The sequence below is a fragment of the Octopus bimaculoides genome, chromosome 5 (assembly GCF_046866305.1).
Source record: "Octopus bimaculoides isolate indiv1 chromosome 5, ASM4686630v1, whole genome shotgun sequence".
Taxonomy (NCBI): Eukaryota; Metazoa; Mollusca; class Cephalopoda; order Octopoda; family Octopodidae; genus Octopus; species Octopus bimaculoides.
In genome coordinates, this window is record NC_142932.1 from 24,925,666 (window position 1) to 24,944,623 (window position 18,958).

Below are 18,958 nucleotides of genomic sequence, written 5' to 3' on the forward strand. Positions count from 1 at the left end.
GGAAGGTGAGAATAGAGAGACAGTTTTTGTCTCGTGAAAGTTTCATTAAAAGGTGGGTGAATGTAGCAAAGATGGTGCGTGCGAGTGACGATACCTCTTTGAGCATGATCCTATAAATCGAAAAAAAAAAAAAAGAAAAAAAAAAGAGAGAGAGAGAGAGCACTTCGCTCTCATGTGTCTGTTCCCTGCTGAGGTTACCATGGTCTTTTCCGTAGGCTTTTCTCTCCATGGATAAACCTAATGTTACCCCCATTTTACACAATTGACATTTTCTGTGATATACGATACCCACCCTTTTTTTTTGCCCCTACCGATCCCTTTTGATCGGATTTTTTTTTTCCCTACCGATCCCTTTTGATCGGATTTTTTTTTTTTTTTTTTCTTAAAGAAAAGCTCTACAGTTGTATTTGTCCCCTCTGTGTGCAGCCCTGTGTGGCTAATAAAAGAAAGTTATCTATCTATCTATCTATCTATCTATCCATCCATCCATCCATCCATCCATCCATCCATCCATCCATCCATCTATCTATCTATCTATCTATCTATCTATCTATCTATCTATCTATCTGTGTGTGTGTGTGTGTGTGTGTGTGTGTGTGTGTGTGTGTGTTTCTCTATGAGTGTAGGCACAGACATACACATGCGCGCGCGTACACTTACATGCACGCACACACGCGCGTGCAAACACACATAATGTATATAATTGAATATATAGATCAATATGTTTCAACACTTCAGAGAGGAATTAACTCCGTGGCAATCTGATTGTGATCATGGTTCAAGTCATTCGCTTACATCACATACAAAGTTGTGGTAAAATAATAACTATCACGACTTTCCATTTCCATTTAGAAATGAACGAGAGAAATATTAAATATATGTTATAGAGTATATTTATTTTGCTCGAAGCTAGTAATTCCCTCTGTCGTTACTCAGAATTTCTCACTCGATGCGAGCTTTTAGGCGACAACACAGATGTTGTCGCCTGAACGATCACTTTGAACGTGAAGCTCTGAGAGAATCACCAGTTTCAAACATATATATATATATATATATATATATATATATATATATATATATATATATATATATATATATATATATATATATATATATATATATATGCATGCCTACATTACTCACATACAAACATACAAACGTACATAGATACATACACAAATATATGCACATATATGTGTGCGTTTGTGTATGATATATCCATCTAGATTTCTAGATTTCTATTTATATATATATATATATATATATATAATATACATATACACATACATACTTAAGTGCTTCTAGATGTAAATGCAACTATAGGCACACTTGATTGCTGTCTAACTAATGATTAAGACTGATTAATTTGGACTTCAGTTTAGATGGAAAAGACAAAAGAAAATATCTCCATTTCTCTGGGTCGATAATTTCATAGAACTGTTCAGTAATGATAGACGCAAGCAGATGTCCCAGTATTGTTTCGTCTTATATTTCGCTAATAAGCAATATCCCTCCATAGAATTTATTCATAATTCCCAATATAATGACCTCCCTTTCAGACGCTTACTTAGCTCTGATAATTTTTGTATTCCTAGATATGGAAATTATGGTTGCTTTTACAAGATTCAGGAGCTTAATTTGACGTTCTAAATACAACGCGTAGCTCTGATAAGCGCGAAGAGAGTAGAAAGACATGTTATCATAGAATTATTATATAATATAAAAGAAGTGTATAGATTAACACACTGTTAAAGAGTATTGGAAAAGTGCTTTACTATATAGATCACTAAGAATACCATTTTACTATTCTAACGATCGTGTGATCTCTCACAGTTGTATATCTCTATCAAACGCTTCCTCTCTTTTTCCTTTCTCTTTCTTACTCTCTCTCTCTGTATATGTATGTATGTATGTATGTATGTATATATATATATATATATATATATATATATATATATATATATATATATATATACACGCACACACACATAGACGTGGTTGATTAGTAAAAAGCTTGCTTCTCAACCGCATAGTTTCACGTTCAGGCCTACTGCGTGGTACCTTGAGAAAGTGTCTACACTTTGACTGGAGTCAGCATTGCCTTTCATCCCTCTGGGATCGATAAAGTAAGTACTAGTCAAATACTAGGATCGATGTAATCGACTTAGCGCCTCATTTGAAATTGCAGGCCTTTTGCTAAATTTAGAAAGAATGGTTAAAATGAAACTTTATGTGTCTGAGTGTGTGCGTACCTCCAATGTTTTTATCGATATTCTTCGTTGTCCACGCTAGACAAAATGCTTAAATGCAGTTCTTTCAAATGCTGCCGTGGTCAACATTGCCTTTAATACTTTCGGGGTCGATAAAATTAGTACCAGTTGGGCACTGGGGCCGATGTAATCGACTTATCCAGTCCTTCGAAATTGGTAGCCTTATGCCAACATTTTAAACCAATATTCTTTGTTTTCATGTCAGCAAAAGAATTGATTAAACTTTCGTGTCTTTCTTCATTATGTGAGTATTGAAGTTATCATTTAGTGTGATGCTGTGCTTCTTACAAGAGCGGTGAAACGACAGAACCGTTAGAGCCACAAGCAAAATGTCGGATAGGTATTTCATTATGGCCATTTATGTTCTCAATTCACATGAGACCAAAGTTAAGCTCAGTACATGAAAAGTCGTAGCTATATACAACAAAGAACTTAATTCTTTGTTCTTCTGATGCCACCATTCTGTTGTCTCATAAGAAAAAAAAAATAAGAAAAAGATTTATAACCAGAGACTAAGGTCACAAATTCTGGCTACTTCACAGTTCTAGTACTTCATTGACATTAATGAGAATAATGATTTCTTTTTCTTTTAACGTCTCAAGTACAACTGATGAGAAACATTAGAAGCATATATTACACGAGGGTTGAGGTTCTTCATTGAATACGAACAACAAGGATGCAAAAGAAGAGAAAATAAAATAAAAACATATATATAAGGAAATGAAATAGGACACCGACTAAGGTCTATCAGGGACGATCACAGATCTTGATTTTTCCCTGATTACCGACTGAAAGTGACCTCTCTGCTCTGGTCTCTGTTTCACAGGCACACTTTTACAGTTGGCCATTTGAACCACACCAATGTATTAATTCACCAAGAATTTTAATGTATTTTGCTTCAGGTGATGCCGCAAGCGGTACATTGAACTTGCCAATCACAAATTGATGTTAGAAAGTTTTCATTTCATAGCAAACATTTTATTTATTTATTTAATTTATTATCATTATTATTATTATTATTATTATTATTATTATTATTATTATTATTATTATTATTATTATTATTATTATTATTATTATCTTGAATTAAAGAATGTTCATTTTTTTTTCATCATGAAATATGGTAAAGTCTAACTCTTAATCGATTTTGGTGAAAGATACAGACACATATATTAAACATTTCTTTGATACATTTTTTTTATTAATCAGAAATTACTGTATACAAGTCTAACTTCTATTTCTAAATGGGCACTAAAAAACAAGCCAAACAGTTAAAAAAATAAGCCAAATAAAAAACAACAAAAAATAAAACAAATAGAATAATTCATATATTTATTAATTCTTATTCGTATTAAATTATTTATATGTTTATAATTTTTAATTTATTTATTACAAGTTTTGTAAAAATCTAAAAAAGTAATTGAAAATATTAAAAAAAAAAACTTTTATGAGATATGGATTATTTGGTTTGTTTATAAGTCTCGTCTGTAAGAAATTAAGAAAAACAAACAAACAAACAAAACAAATGCGTCTATCTATCTTTCCCACATACCCATCTATATATACGTTTCATTGTTTTGAAAAAATGTATATAATAAAATAAAATTTTTAAAAAAATGACAAAATAAAAATTAAATGAAGGATCGAAACACTATCTCCTCCATCAAATTGTGTTATATCTGTTTATGCAAAGCAACCTATATAGAGAGAATAGAAACCACGCAAGAAAAAAAAAACGGGCGACAGATAGAAAAGAAAGGACAAAAAAAAATATATATCAGTTACTTCATCAATCTATCTGTATATATTTCGCTTCAGAAGAATCGTCTGAAAATACTGTTTTTTCATTTGATTTGATTTCAATCGGAACAAATACTTGAAATTCATTAGAAATAAAGTCTCATTGGTATGTTTTAAATTGAAAAATGTAAAAGAAAAAAAAAAGAGATACTTCTTATATAATCTTAAATAATCTCAAAACCTGGGATTTGTATCTATGTGACTGTAAGAGATGTTGTGATGCTTGTGACTTACCGAAAGTCTTCGATTAACATAAATGAATTGAAATTTAAATAATTTATTTAGTCTGCTGTTGTTGTTGTTGTTATTGTTGTTTAGTCCATGTTATTCCTGATTAAACAAACTTATGATCATGGGCGTTCCAACTGTGACCACCTCATCTTTTTTAAGATCTACATTATCTAATGTACCATTTTGCTTGTAAGACTGTAGGATGAGCTTTAAGGGAAAATTTCGTTGCTATTTTCAGCAAGTCAAGTGGTTGCATATAGATTCCCTTGGCTCGTCTTTAATGTGTGTTTTCTCCCTTTATGAAGAAGTGATTTCCATACGGTCACAATGTTCTACTCACACATAAAACCGGTTCTTAGCTGATTTGAAAATTATTGTTTCATTCTCTTAAAGAATGGATTAAGTACCTCATCAAATTAATTCATTTGATGCTTCATCAAATGCATCTGTCAGATAAATATTTCTCTATTGAATAATAACGAAAGAAAAAAAAAATTATTTTTAAATAAATGTTTTTGAGAGAATGTGCTTAAAAAGGTCAGAAAATAAATGCTGTGTTTGAATGCTGTGAATATCTTCAATTGATCATACATACATACACACATTCACAAATACAGGCTAACGTGCGAGCCTGAACATGTTCATTCGATCTGCAAGAAATACCAGCTACCTTTCCCTTGAATCACACATTCTCATGAAAAGGGAAGAACACGTTAGACAATGCTACAATCAAGGCTGACCCGAACTAAACAACATATACGCATAAATACACAAACACACAAAGAGACGAACACACACACACACTTATACAGTAAATATTTATAAGAATATCGATAACAACTGACTTTGGTTTCAGTGAGATATTAATTTACCTAGCGGATCACACCAACCCAATATTTCGTCTTAACATTGCTGTAAAACGGCCGTTATATTTCCCTAATTGTTTGGAATAATCTAATTGAATTCTTGAATTGTTAGAGAGACTAATGGAAAACCCGAGAGAGAGAGAGAGAGAGAGAGAGAGAGAGAGAGAGAGAGAGAGAGAGAGAGAGAGAGAGAGAGAGAGAGAGAGAGAGAGAGAAAAAGTAAGTTCTAAATACATGACAATATAGACAAGAATAGTTCAAGTCTATTGTCGATTCGATTGAAAGAACAAAGACAATATTTTGAGAGTAATCCAAACGATAGCAAAGAGCTTTATAGAAGCATAAGTTGTTCAACCGAAAGAAGTTTTTATATAGTACCAAATAACGGAAATAGCCAGAGGAAATTGCAATATCCACACATACCCAAACCATATGTATTCTGAAGGCATAATAAATATAAGGTAATGGGCGTGTGTGTGTGCATGTGTGAGCGGCTTTGTTCATGCGTACCTGTGTGTATGTCAATATTTGTGTATCTATAATGTTAATTTAAATTGTGAGTAAGTTCAAATACGTATCCTTAATAAATATACCTTCAGCATTGCTGTTTAAACGGGGCCTGTGGTTAAGCTACAGACTCTCTTCACTCAGCGGGAGTGATTATATGTTTGTGTAACATACATTGTGAAATAATTCACAACTTATCCAAACACACGCTGCGTCAATACTTCAGATGTTCATTATCTGATAGACACAGTACACACACACATACATATATATGTGTGTGTGTGTGTGTGTGTGCATGTGTGCGTGTATGTGTGTGCGCGTGTGTGTCGTGTGTGTGTGCGTGTATGTGTGTGCGTGTGCACAAACACACACATACACACCGCACACACACACACATATATGTATACAGCATAAGTAGTTCACATTTTTATCGTTCCAGGTAAACACGATTAACGCACTTGACAGAGTATAAATTGTCATGCAATATCGAACCTCTCAACACATAATTAATTACACCAAAGTATTTTGTACGACGCTGTTATATTTCTTCCACCTCAAATGATAAAACTTTCTTACATTGACACAGGGCCATAAATTTCTAGGGTAAGGGGATAAAATTGGCTCAGTATTTGACTGCTGCGTTACCTTATCGGCTGATAAAGGATTAAACGCGAAATTGACTTCGGTGGATTTTGATCTCAGAAGAGTAAAAAATAAAAATAAATGAATCAATAAATAAATAAAAACATCGATGCATTGCGCAATGTATTTTATCAGACACAAACAATTCTGCTGACCCTGAAACTATCTCAGCCAACTACAAGGCGAACATACTGTTGTGCATGTCAGCTCTGACAGGGAAATTAAAGATAATGATCCAGGTATTATTATTAAGGACAGCCAAGAAAGAAAGTACGTTCTCATTCAAGAATCAGTCCTTATTGAATGATACATTGCTAAAAGAAATAGAGAAATTTATCCCGATAAAAATAACTGAAATATTCATCACCATAATGCGAGAGCTGACAGCAGAAATAATACCTATGGCAATAGGCGCCGTACACAACCAGATCCAAGAGCTTATAATTATACAGACCCAATGATGGGGCGTCTACGTAGTTTCTAGACTTTCAAGAAATATCTAACACTTTGACAAGAAAAGCCTAATTGGACATATAGTCCTAGATACCCATAACGAAACGTAGTGGTTAAAGTTGGTATGACGTTTGATTATTGATTTGTTCAGTTAGGACATACCTGGCGCTAAATAACAACAACATACAGAAAATAACATTATTTGGCACCGCACACATATTGCATAGAGTACTTTTTAATACAATAATAAATACAAAACAAAATCAAACCAAAAAATACTGGACATGCCTAACGCACACAGGGCAATACTCAGTAGTGCAGTGAAAGCACGCAATAAAAAAAAGACAACTGAAAAAATAAAAATAATTTATCCATATATATTCATTTAATCTCCATAAAACCATTTCGCACATGATCTTAGCTAAAAGGTATACATAACATCATAAACAAAACCCCAACAATTGCTCTTATATTTGCCATAAACCTAAAAGGATCACAAAGTTTGTGGTTGCCTCTGTGGGAGTTTAGGAGTTGAGGGATTAAAGTAATATCATACATTTCCATATAATATAGAATGCGAATTAGAAGCAGTTCTTTCACTCTGTTATATTTATTGCACTAACGGAACTGGAATAGTGAGATCTCTTTTATTTTCGTGATTATATTGGTTTCTTTTGTGTCTTTTATTGATTCGTAATTTTTATTTGATAATATTTTTTCTACCTTCTCTCCGATCTCAACTGCAGAATTAAGTGCTAGCCATTACAATTTCTTCTTTGACACCCTTTTAGAAATATATATATATATATATGTTTCGCCCCACACCTCTATTTAACCCACATCTCCTCCAGTCACACTCAAGCAATTCCAACCACTTTCCTTAGAAATTCATATCTATCTATCTATCTATCTATCTATCTATCTATCTATCTATCTATCTATCTATCTATCTATCTATCTATCTAAATATGCACGACGCTGAGCCGTCCTTGTTGCTTGCTTGCACAAAAGAAAATAGAAAAGAAAGAAAATGAAAAAGTAGGGAGAGAAGGAAGAAAAGGAACCAAACAGAACGAAGAAAAATATGAAAGGAATAGAGGAGAAAAAAAAAGAAAATAAGTTTGGTAACGAAGCGTAGAATAAACCGAAGGACATCAAAGAAGAAAAAAAAGCAACTAAGAAAGGATGGAAGAAAGTAGTAAAGTAGAAAGAAGTTAAGGAAAATGAAAGAATGCAAACATGAATCTAAGAAAGAAGGCTGGAAAGAATGTGTGAACAAATGATAGTAAAAAGTATAAAAATGGGAAAAGAACATGAGAAATGGAAAGCAAGGCTGAAGAAGGAGACAAAGAACAACAAAGCTAATGACAGAAAGGTAAGGATCCATGTACGAAAACAGGAAACAGGAAAGCCGGAAAACTGAGAGTGAAGGGAGGGGCACTGTCTTGCAATACTGTTGTCAATTACATCGTGACCCATATTTATGTATTGACTGGTATTTATCAACCTCAAAAAGATAAACAGGAAAGAGAACACGAATACGACTTAAATTCTGAATACAAAACGGACGTAACCAAATATCACAAAGTATTTTGTCCGGTGCTCTACTGATTTTTTTTCATTCACCTTCTCAGAATGAACGATGGGAAGGCACATCAAGGAAATGCACAAAAAAAGAAAAGAAAGGTAAAAGATAAAATACTTTAGTGAGCAGTCTTATTATACGAAAGACAATTCATTATTTGATGGGCTATGATTGTTGTTGGCACTCCGTCGCTTACGACGTCGAGGGTTCCAGTTGATCCGATCAACGGAACAGCATACTCGTGAAATTAACGTGCTAGTGGCTGAGCACTCCACAGACACGTGTACCCTTAACGTAGTTCTCGGGGATATTCAGCGTGACACAGTGTGAGAAGGCTGACCCTTTGAAATACAGGTACAACAGAAACAGGAAGAAAGAATGAGAGAACGTTGCGGTGAAGGAGTACAGCAGGGTTCGCCACCTTCCCCTGCTGGAGCCTCGTGGAACTTTAGGTGTTTTCGCTCAATAATCACTCACAACGCCCGGTCTGGGAATCGAAACCGCGATCCTATGACCGCGAGTCCGCTGCCCTAACCACTGGGCCATTGCGCCTCCTGTGCTATGATAAACAAGTTTTAATTGCCTCTCCTATATGCTCGCCTTATAAACTCTAATTCAGTTCCGACACTTCAATGTTTTGACAATATCATGATTATCCACATTGAGTGGACCTATGATTAGAGGCATTTTATTTTGCCCCAGGTGCAGTGAATCTAGTGCGAATTAGTCCCATGTACATATGTAAAGCTATGTGCTATACTACATTATATCATCTAATCCCAGCCACCCGTGAGTTAAATATGTTACTAAGATTATAATATAGAGTCGTCTATGCTAAACCCGGAATACTGTTCCTTCATTTGATAGTCCACATCTTGCGGACGCGGCGAGCTGTGGCTTTCATATAACTTAGATAATTTAAGTTAATGTATCGCAATTAATTGATGTGACATTCACAAAGACACGATTTATATTGTGTAGTCTCAAACAAAAGGTCATAGAAAGATTGTCTAGAAATTGACTTTTACTCATAACAACAATAAAATCAACCAAAAACAATTGTTTCTGACGTAAGAAATCCAAATTTAATTGGAAGACTGTTTAAACCAGCTGATAACTCTCTTTGTCTCTCTGTTTCTGTCTGTCTATCTGCCTGTCTGTCTGTCTCCATCTTTCTCTAACACGCACAGAGACGCACACACACGCGCACACACACGCACGCACACACATACGCACACACACTATGTGTTTTCCATAGAGCGGCAGTTCAAATATAACTTCTATCTTCACCTAAAAACAAAAATTCAACTGCTTGAGGAAGAAATTAGCAAGATTTATTTACTGGGAATGTGATAAAGCAAATCCAAATACTCGGTCTTCGGAAATTAATTGAACGGTAATGATAATAAGTTAACGCAATAATACGCTTGAAATGTTTCTTTTAGTGTTCATTGGTTATAGTTAAAAATCCGTCATAGTACAGTCTGTCCTGTTTAATGAGTAAGTGAAAAGATTCTTTGAAGTAAAAACTATTTTTAACGAACTATATTATACAAGAAATAAGACAACAGTAAAACAATAACAACTACAACATCACTAGTGAACATACTAATATTAGCAACAACAATAATAATCATTGTTATTTCTACTATAGACACAAGGCCTGAAATTTTAGCATTTTGTGCCGTACAGCCAATGATTTTATCAGCTCGAAATACTTCTATCAATATTGCACTTTCCAAACAGTACTGGAAAGAAAACACAGAACAATCTGGGAAAATCGAACTGAATTTTTTTTAACTTGAAAATTTGAATCCGAAATTGAAATTGATTCTAAAGTTACGGATCTCAGCATCCCTTATTTTAAACACCACTGGATGTATTAAAACTGAATTTCTTTTCTTTTATATCAATTGTGATTGCTAGTCTGGTCACACAATTTCATCGTTTAAGTTTAAAACTTCATTGCCAGTCTTTATGCATGATACAAAACCGAAATATACACTCAATGCCGTCAAAAAGTAACTTGAACTGAGAATATTAAGCTTATGAATCCCTTGTCAATTGCTTAAAGCTGCCGCTGTCTAGATCGGTGAAATATACCTCACTATGAAACCTATTCCAAACTTGATGAAATTTCATCGATATGAGTCAAATGGCTTGATCATGGGTCCAATTCGTGTCAGACACAACCAGTAGATCTGCTGTCCAGCTCTTTATTGTCCTGTCAACTAGAACTTCAGTGTTTTCGATAAAGACTTGGAAATGAAATATTGGCTTGGTCAAAAAGGAAATAAATCATAAATAATTATAAAAAAGTAAGGAAAATATGTCTGTACTCACTGTTTACTTTGAGGTAAACCCACGTGCCGTTTCCCGTGAATTTTTCAATGTCCAGGAATATTACTTTACATTCGTACCAGCCTTCGTCCTGTGTTCGGATGTGACTTATTTCTAATGACATACCATGGATTATCTTGAGCCGACCTTCAAAACGGCCGTTAATCTGTGGTGGGTAATTGTCGTAACGCATGTAGACGGGCTGATCAAGACCGGCCTTATTCCACTGGATCACGTGGGGCTTCTTTTTCCCTACCGGTAAGGAAACGTGGCAGTTAAGAACCTGCCGTCCGCCTAAACTTGCAGACTTTGTCATGGATTCCACCAAACCACTAAGTCCTGTGCAAAGAAACAAAGAGAAGATTAAATTATAAAAGCTGAAATATATAATTTCGGATAGGGGAAATGGTGGCTATAATTACTCTAAAAAAAAAAAAAAATAATAATTGTAGGTGTCGGGAGGAATGGGTTCGAAGATAGCAAATAAATTTTCTCTTTAGGTGCGATTATGATAGATTTAATGGCACAAATGTGTATGGGATGTAAGCACTTTGTATCAAAGACCAAGTTCATAGCAACGCAAATCTCACCTTTATACAGTAATCTCATTTATTTACAGTAACAAGTGATATATTCAGTGTGCCTATTTCCAGGCAGGAGTCAGAAACATTGAAAGATAATAAATAGTATTCGTCATGGATACGGCAATGCTTCATGAAAGGACACGAACCGTAGACAATTCGCAAGTAATCCATTGTTTCTGTTAATTCGATTCATCGCTACTTTATCTCTTCCTCTTTTTACCCTTTCTCTTGTTTCTAATTTTCAGTTGTAGCCAGTTTATATTAGGCAATTGATACATTTAGGAAAGGCATGAACCTCGAACATTAAATTTACTCAATAATCGGGAAGCTTTTTGTCTTGCCAAAAGGAAGGTAATAAAATAACGTCAAAGTAGAATTTTATCATTCTCGTCTTCTTTCGTAAACATCTCAATATTCAACAAAACTCGGATCGAACTAACAAAGCCACTATAAAGTCGATCAACCTACAAGAGAGAAGTATATTTGGTAGTGTAGTTTTAGATACCCCTAAAAGTAAGGATGTATATATCTGTATATATGTATGAAATTATATTCATATATACAGCCACATTATCATTTGTATAGATTTACATGGATTCATGCAGGTAGATATTCGGAACTACGTTGTTTGATAATTTAATGAAATCTCCCTTTGAAACGAATTCTACTTCCGCTTTATTCTCTTCCTGTGCAGCAAAATTAGTTTCGGAGTTAACTAGGAACCAGTATTGTGCAGCAGCTCAGAGGTGCTGCTACACCTTTCTTTCTCCTCAACCGGCCACTAACAAATAAAAACCATTTAATTCACCGGAAACAATATAATTTACCAGCATCCTGTTTGAGAGGAAAGGATACGAAATTGTATAGGTGTGGTTGAAATAATGATGATGGTGATAGCAATGGCTTGTGGTGTGCAGGTGTGTATGTGTATGTCATAAAGAGAGAATAAACACGAAACCCACATAATGTAGTGGTGGGAAGATGGCTGTGATAGTGATGAGAGGGTGATGAAATTGGATATAATATCAAACTAATCTTGTAACAAAGCATTGCAGTGAGCAGAAAATAGGTATGTTATGTGCTCCCGTTTTACACAAGAACGCATACACGAATGCAGCGTGTCTGTATGTATGTATTCTGTGTGCGTGTGGTGTGTTATGTATGCGAGTAAGCTCAACGGTTAAAAAGTTTCCATCGCAATCACCAGGTTTTGAGTTTGATCCCACTACTCGGCTCCTTGGGCAAAGCTCTTTTATTACAAACCAGAGTCGACCTCAAACCTTGTGAGTGAATCTGAGTAGACAGTTCTGCTGACTCTGTCGATTCTAGCTGTGCATGACGTTAAGGAGACGAGTGTTCTTAGAATACTTAACCACTTGCATTAAATTTTAACGAGTAGGCAACTCAGTTTATCAAACATGGATTTGCACGTAAAGTCGCCTTTCTATTTCTTTCTCTGTCACAAGGCCTTATTCTGCCCGAGGTCATAGTCGAAGACACTTACCCAAGGTGCCACATAGTAGGACTGAACCCTGTATGAATGTATTTCGCATAAATATTGTCGAGGATACTGTATGGTACTCTAATATTTGTGTTCTGGTGCTTTTTTAATAAAATGGAATCTTCACTATTATTATTATTATTTTATGTTTGACTTTTGTTTTGCATTTGTACAAGTTGGATCCAAGTCTCACCCAGAGACCTCAAGAGACAACAAGTTAGAATTATTATTATTATTATTATTATTATTATTATTATTATTATTATTATTATTATTATTATTGTTGTTGTTGTTGTTGTTGTTGTTGTTGTTGTTGTTAAGTCAGGCGGTGAGCTGGCAGAATCGTTAAGACGGGCTAAATGCATTGAGGCATTTCGTCCGTCTTTATTCCACCGAGGTCGACTTTGCCTTTCATCCTTTCGGGGTCAATAAATTAAGTACCAGTCGAACACTGGGGTTGCTATAATCGATTAATCCCATCCCTCAAAATTTCAGGCCTTGTTCCTATGGTAGAAAGGATTATTATTAAGGGCAGCGAGCTGGTAAAGTTTCTAACGCGTCTGAAAAAAAAACCATTTCTTCCGGTTTTTACGCTACGAGTTCAAATTCCGTTGAGGTCAGCTTTGCCTTCCACCCTTTTGGGGTCGATAAAATAAGTACCAATCAAGTACTGGAGTCGATGTAACAGATGTGCTCCTCCCCTCTAAGTTGCTGGCCTTGTGTCAAAGTTAGAAAGAATTAAGATAGGCGGTATCATTAGTGCGTCGGATAAAATCTTTTGCAGTATCTGTTCCAGGGTCGATAAAATAAAGTACAAGCCAAGTCATAGTTTTGAACGGCATTGATTAACTCATACCCCAGATTTTAGACGCTTTGCATGGCACTTATTCTTGCTCTTTGCAGGAATTTGAGTTCAAATCCCGATAAGGACGATTTTATCCTTTGTCTCACCCTGATCTATAAAACAAAACAGCAATGAAACAATGGAATCGATGTAATCGATTAACTTCTCTCTCCTCAAAATTGTTGGAAATGTGCTTAAATCAGATAAAATTATTATTTAGAAATAAACTGAGCGACATTGAAGACTAAAAATATTAAATGAATAGTTAAATAAATAAATATTCAGAAAGTAGGCAGTCAATCCAGTTGACATCAGAAATCCCTCCAAACATATCTTTCCTTTTTCCTGTTAGCTTTCAATGCTTCTCCACAACCTGTTTAGCAACGTTGTCTCAGCCACTGACTGACAGGTTGCTGGAACATGGAAGCTACACACAGAGAGAGCTGCTAGTGAAGGAAAAATCAAGTGTTGCAACGTTAATACGAATCGACATTTCCAAAGGAAAATTAAAGAGAAACAAGGAATTGAGAGAAAGATTGTCGACATGTTTGCAGAGAATATGATCTCTCTGTTCGTATTGTATTCTAACACACCACTTTCTCATCCTCTCTCTCTTTCCATTCTCTTAGCCTGTGTATGTATGTATGTATGTATGTATGTATGTATGTATGTATGTATGCATGTATGCGTGTGCATGATGGATGTAATGTATGTGTGTGCGATGTACATATATCGTTTATGTTTTACTTGCTTCAATAACTGGACTGCGGCCATGCAGTCTACCCCAAATCTATCCCAGTATTTATTATTGTTGAAAGTTTGGTGCTTATTCTATCGGATTCTTTGGCCAAACCGTTAAGTTACGGGGACGTACACACACCAACACCGATTGTCAAGCGTAGGGGGTGCGAAAAACTCCGACAAATGCATATATATATATATATATATATATATATATATATATATATATATATATATATGTATATATATATACATATGAGTGTGTATGTATACACATACATACATATATATATATATATATATATATATATATATATACACATACATATATATATATATATACATATACGCATATATATATATATATATATATATATATATATATATACACATACACACATACACACACACATATACATAAACTTATACATACATATATACATACATGCATACATACATACACCACGAGTTTCCATGCAGTTTCCCACAAGGGTCGGAGTTGCATGTATGAACGCTAACCCATCCATCCATCCATCACTACACACATGTGTGTGTATATGTGTATACACAGACGTATATATGTAGTACCACACTAGTACATATGGCAGTACAGTGATATTTAAATAACATGATGATAGGATTTATCCGTAAATTAGCCATACAATTTCTCGACATGGTATCCTACCATTTCCTTCCTTGTTATTGATAATTTAGATTAACCAAATATCAAGATCACATTTTCAGCAGTATTTTGGCTGTCTATCATTATTTTGCAAAGATAGGAAACACAACAACGCTGACAACTGAAATATAATTCGCATCAACAACAACAATAATAAGAATGGTAATTTTATTTGCAGAAAAGAATTAAATATGATATTATTTCTCTTCTGCTACAAAGCAACCCCAATTATTCTTATTGTTGTTTCTTACAATATCTTATAGATTACATGATTGTAAGTAATATGCTACTGACGATTTCATCGAATGTAATGTCTTCTTTACAAAACAGATATTCTACTCGGAGCCAACGAGGAAACATCTACGCACGCTGCTGTTTTATCTATAAGACAAAGCAGTTCAAAGAATCCTTCAAAATACGTCCTACCGACTTATATAAAGAAGGATACGTTGAACGGTTTAGTACTTGACATACAAAAAGACGAGACTGTCACGGCCTTAGCCTGTAGCTTTTACTCGATCGCAAATGACCGGCAGATATCCACCACCACCACCACCACAACAACAACAACAACAACAACCACAGCAAGACGAAGAGAAAAGAACATTGATATAGTTAAAAATAAGATCAAAGCTTTTACATCTTTTTTCATCTCGCGATATCCGTCGTTTGTTGTTTGTTAAGTGTAGTTTAAATGTAGGGGATTCCGAAATTCTGAACAATTTGCTGTCTTGTTTTTCGTGGGATTTTCTCATTTGGCAGTTTCTGTGCTGTCTAACCAAAATGTATAAAAGTAATGCCTTAGACACGGAAAAAAAAATTTCCTGCATGAAGTTGTTGCATTATATTTAAGACACGTTTGGTAAGACATGTTAGGCGCAGGAATGGCTGTGTGGTATGTAGCTTGCTTACCAACCACATGGATCCGGGTTCATTCCCACTGCGTGGCACCTTGGGCAAGTGTCTTCTGCTATAGCCTCGGGCCGACCAAAGCCTTGTGAGTGGATTTGGTAGACGTGTTAACGATTCTTATTTCTTTACTGCCCACAAGGGGCTACACACAGAGGGGACAAACAAGGACAGACAAACGGATTAAGTCGATTATATCGAACCCAGCGTAACTGGTACTTATTTAATCGACCCTGAGAGGATGAAAGGCAATGTCGACCTCGGCGGAATTTGAACTCAGAACATAAAGACAGACAAAATACCGCTAAGCATTTCGCCCGTCGTGTTTCTTATTTCTTTATTGCCCAGAAGGGGCTAAACATAGAGGGGGCAAACAAGGACAGACAAAGGGATTAAGTCGATTACATCGACCCAGGTGCGTAACTGGTACTTAATTTATCGACTCCGAAAGGATGAAAGGCAAAGTCGACCTCGGCGGAATTTGAACTCAGAACGTAGCGACGGGTGAAATGCCGCTGAGCATTTCGCCCGGGGTGTTAACGTTTCTGCCAGCTCGCCGTCTTATCTACAACACTTTATAATACTTTCCCTTTCTTCCACCTTTTTCTACATAGCTACGGTTTTCTCCTTTCACTATGACAGAAAAAAGAGAAACGAACCCACAAAAATACTTGACACTTGACTTACTGCTTTATATATTAAGGTTATAAACGTTATACTGACTGCGATGATGATTAACATGTAAAAGAGGACAACGATGGTAGCATTGATGACATCATTGACGAAGTACATCACTAAGTACATGATAACGAATGTATCTTCGGCAACGGTAGCAAAGAAATATAAACTTCACTTTACTTGATATCAAAAAGTCTTGCAAATGGTTTCTTTCCTCTGAAAGAAGACTGTAATGTTACTTATGATAATGTCTGCGTCATCGATACTTCTGCTCTGTTTTGCCATTTCCAACCCTCCCCCCATCATTATTCTCTTACTTTTTCTTCTACTTTTCCTCTCGAACCCCGAACCTCACTCATTCTTACACAATGTTCTTTCTTACATTCTCCATTACTTTACTTTCGCTCCAGTTTCTTCTTTCTCTAACAGCTTTAAAATTTACAATTTCTACTTATTTCTCACCAAATTTCACTCCTTTGCTTACATTCTTTTATTCATTCAATCCCTCTGTTTTCTTTCTCTTTTTATTTCTCCCAACTCTCCATCCACTTCTCTCCTCATATACATGCATACACACACATACATACATACGTGCATATATATATATGTATGTTTATATATATATGTATAATATATATATATATATACATATAAATATATATAATATGTAATATATATATATATATATACATATATATATGTAATATATATACATACATATATATTTATATATATATAGATAGATATATACATGCATATATTCATACATAACTATATATATATACATATACACACACATATATATATATATATATATATATATATATATATATATATATATATATATATATATATATATATATATATATATATATATATTATGTTATGTATATGTTATATATATATAAATATGTGTATAAAATTGTATCTATATCCGTTTTTAATCTCTGTCTCTTTCTCTCTCTCTCTCTCTCTCTCTCTATCTGTCTGTCTGTCTAATCTATCTATCTATCTATCTATCTATCTATCTATCTATCTATCTATCTATCTTATACACATACAAACACACATGTATTAATACATGCACAAGCACAAACGCGCACTCACACATCACACGCATGCGCACGCACGCAGACACATATATATTCTCTCTCTCTAATTCTTGTCTATCTTGTCCTACCCGTTCGTATTTTCTCCATCTGTCTCCATCCTCCATTTTTCTCTCTTTTCTGACCCTTACTACTAATTTTCCCTTTCTTTTCCTCTACTCGTTCTTAACGTCTTTTCCTCTCCCATCTCTGCTACACCTCCATCAGTTTCATTACCTTTCTTTTTCCCCTGTCCTTTTTCCTTCTCCTACCATTTTGTATTTTCTCTTTCTTCTTTCTGCTCTGTAATGGCGTCGGCGAATAAAAGAAACACACTTGCACGAATTCCTAACTTATCTTCACTAATGGAGCTGTCGTCCGATTTCCCTTCTATCACTTTCTTGCTATTATATGTCTTCTTTCATCGACAATATTCACAGTTCGAAAGATGATGATGGTGATGATGATGGTGATGAGATAATAATAATAATAATAATAATAATAATAATAATAATAATAATAACAACAACAACTTTTCATCTCAGAATCTATGTATCGTTTGCCTTGTCTTCCTTTTAACGTTCAACCGCATACAAACACACGCGTGTATATGTGGGTGTACGTATGTGCGTGTGCGTGTGCGTGCGTGCGCGCACGTACACGTAAGTGAAGACTGTAAACGAGGAGAAAAGAGAGTACTTCAGGTGGGAAATGCAGTTATTTAAATTCTGTCTGTCTGTCAATGTATGTATGTATGTATGCATGTATGTATGAATGTATGTGTCTGTTTGTGTGTGTGTGTGCGTGTGTGTGTGTGTCTGTCTGTCTGTCTGTCTTCCGTCTGTCTGTCTATCTATCAATCTGTCTGTCTGTATTTCTGTCCGTCTATCTATCTATCTATCTATCTATCTATCTATCTATCTATCTATTTATCTATCTATCTATCTATCTATCTATCTATCTATCTATCTATCTATCTATCTATCTCTCTATCTATCTATCTATCTATCTATCTAAACTAGCTAGCTAGTTGTCTGTTTGTCTGTTCCTCTTCTGCCTGTCGCTTCTCTTTCAATCTGTCTCTGTCTGTAACTATATATATATATATATATATATATATATATATATATATAAGATATGATAATAGAATAGGTTACATATTCAACCAGTTGAGGATTATGATAGGTAAGAAGGCAACATATGATATCCTCAGATTAAATAACTCTATGAAAGTGTC

General features: G+C 34.7%; 1 protein-coding gene across 20 annotated transcripts in view; it reads right to left on the reverse strand.

The window, feature by feature from the left end:
• Positions 1-18,958, reverse strand: part of LOC106876426 (uncharacterized) — a 1,215,830-nt gene that overhangs the window by 386,287 nt on the left and 810,585 nt on the right. For all 20 annotated transcript variants that reach the window (XM_089352111.1, XM_089352104.1, XM_089352114.1 and 17 more), the window contains one exon: positions 10,698-11,033. In XM_089352111.1, the coding sequence (XP_089208237.1) occupies positions 10,698-11,033 (336 nt within the window). The remainder of the gene's footprint in view (positions 1-10,697; positions 11,034-18,958) is intronic.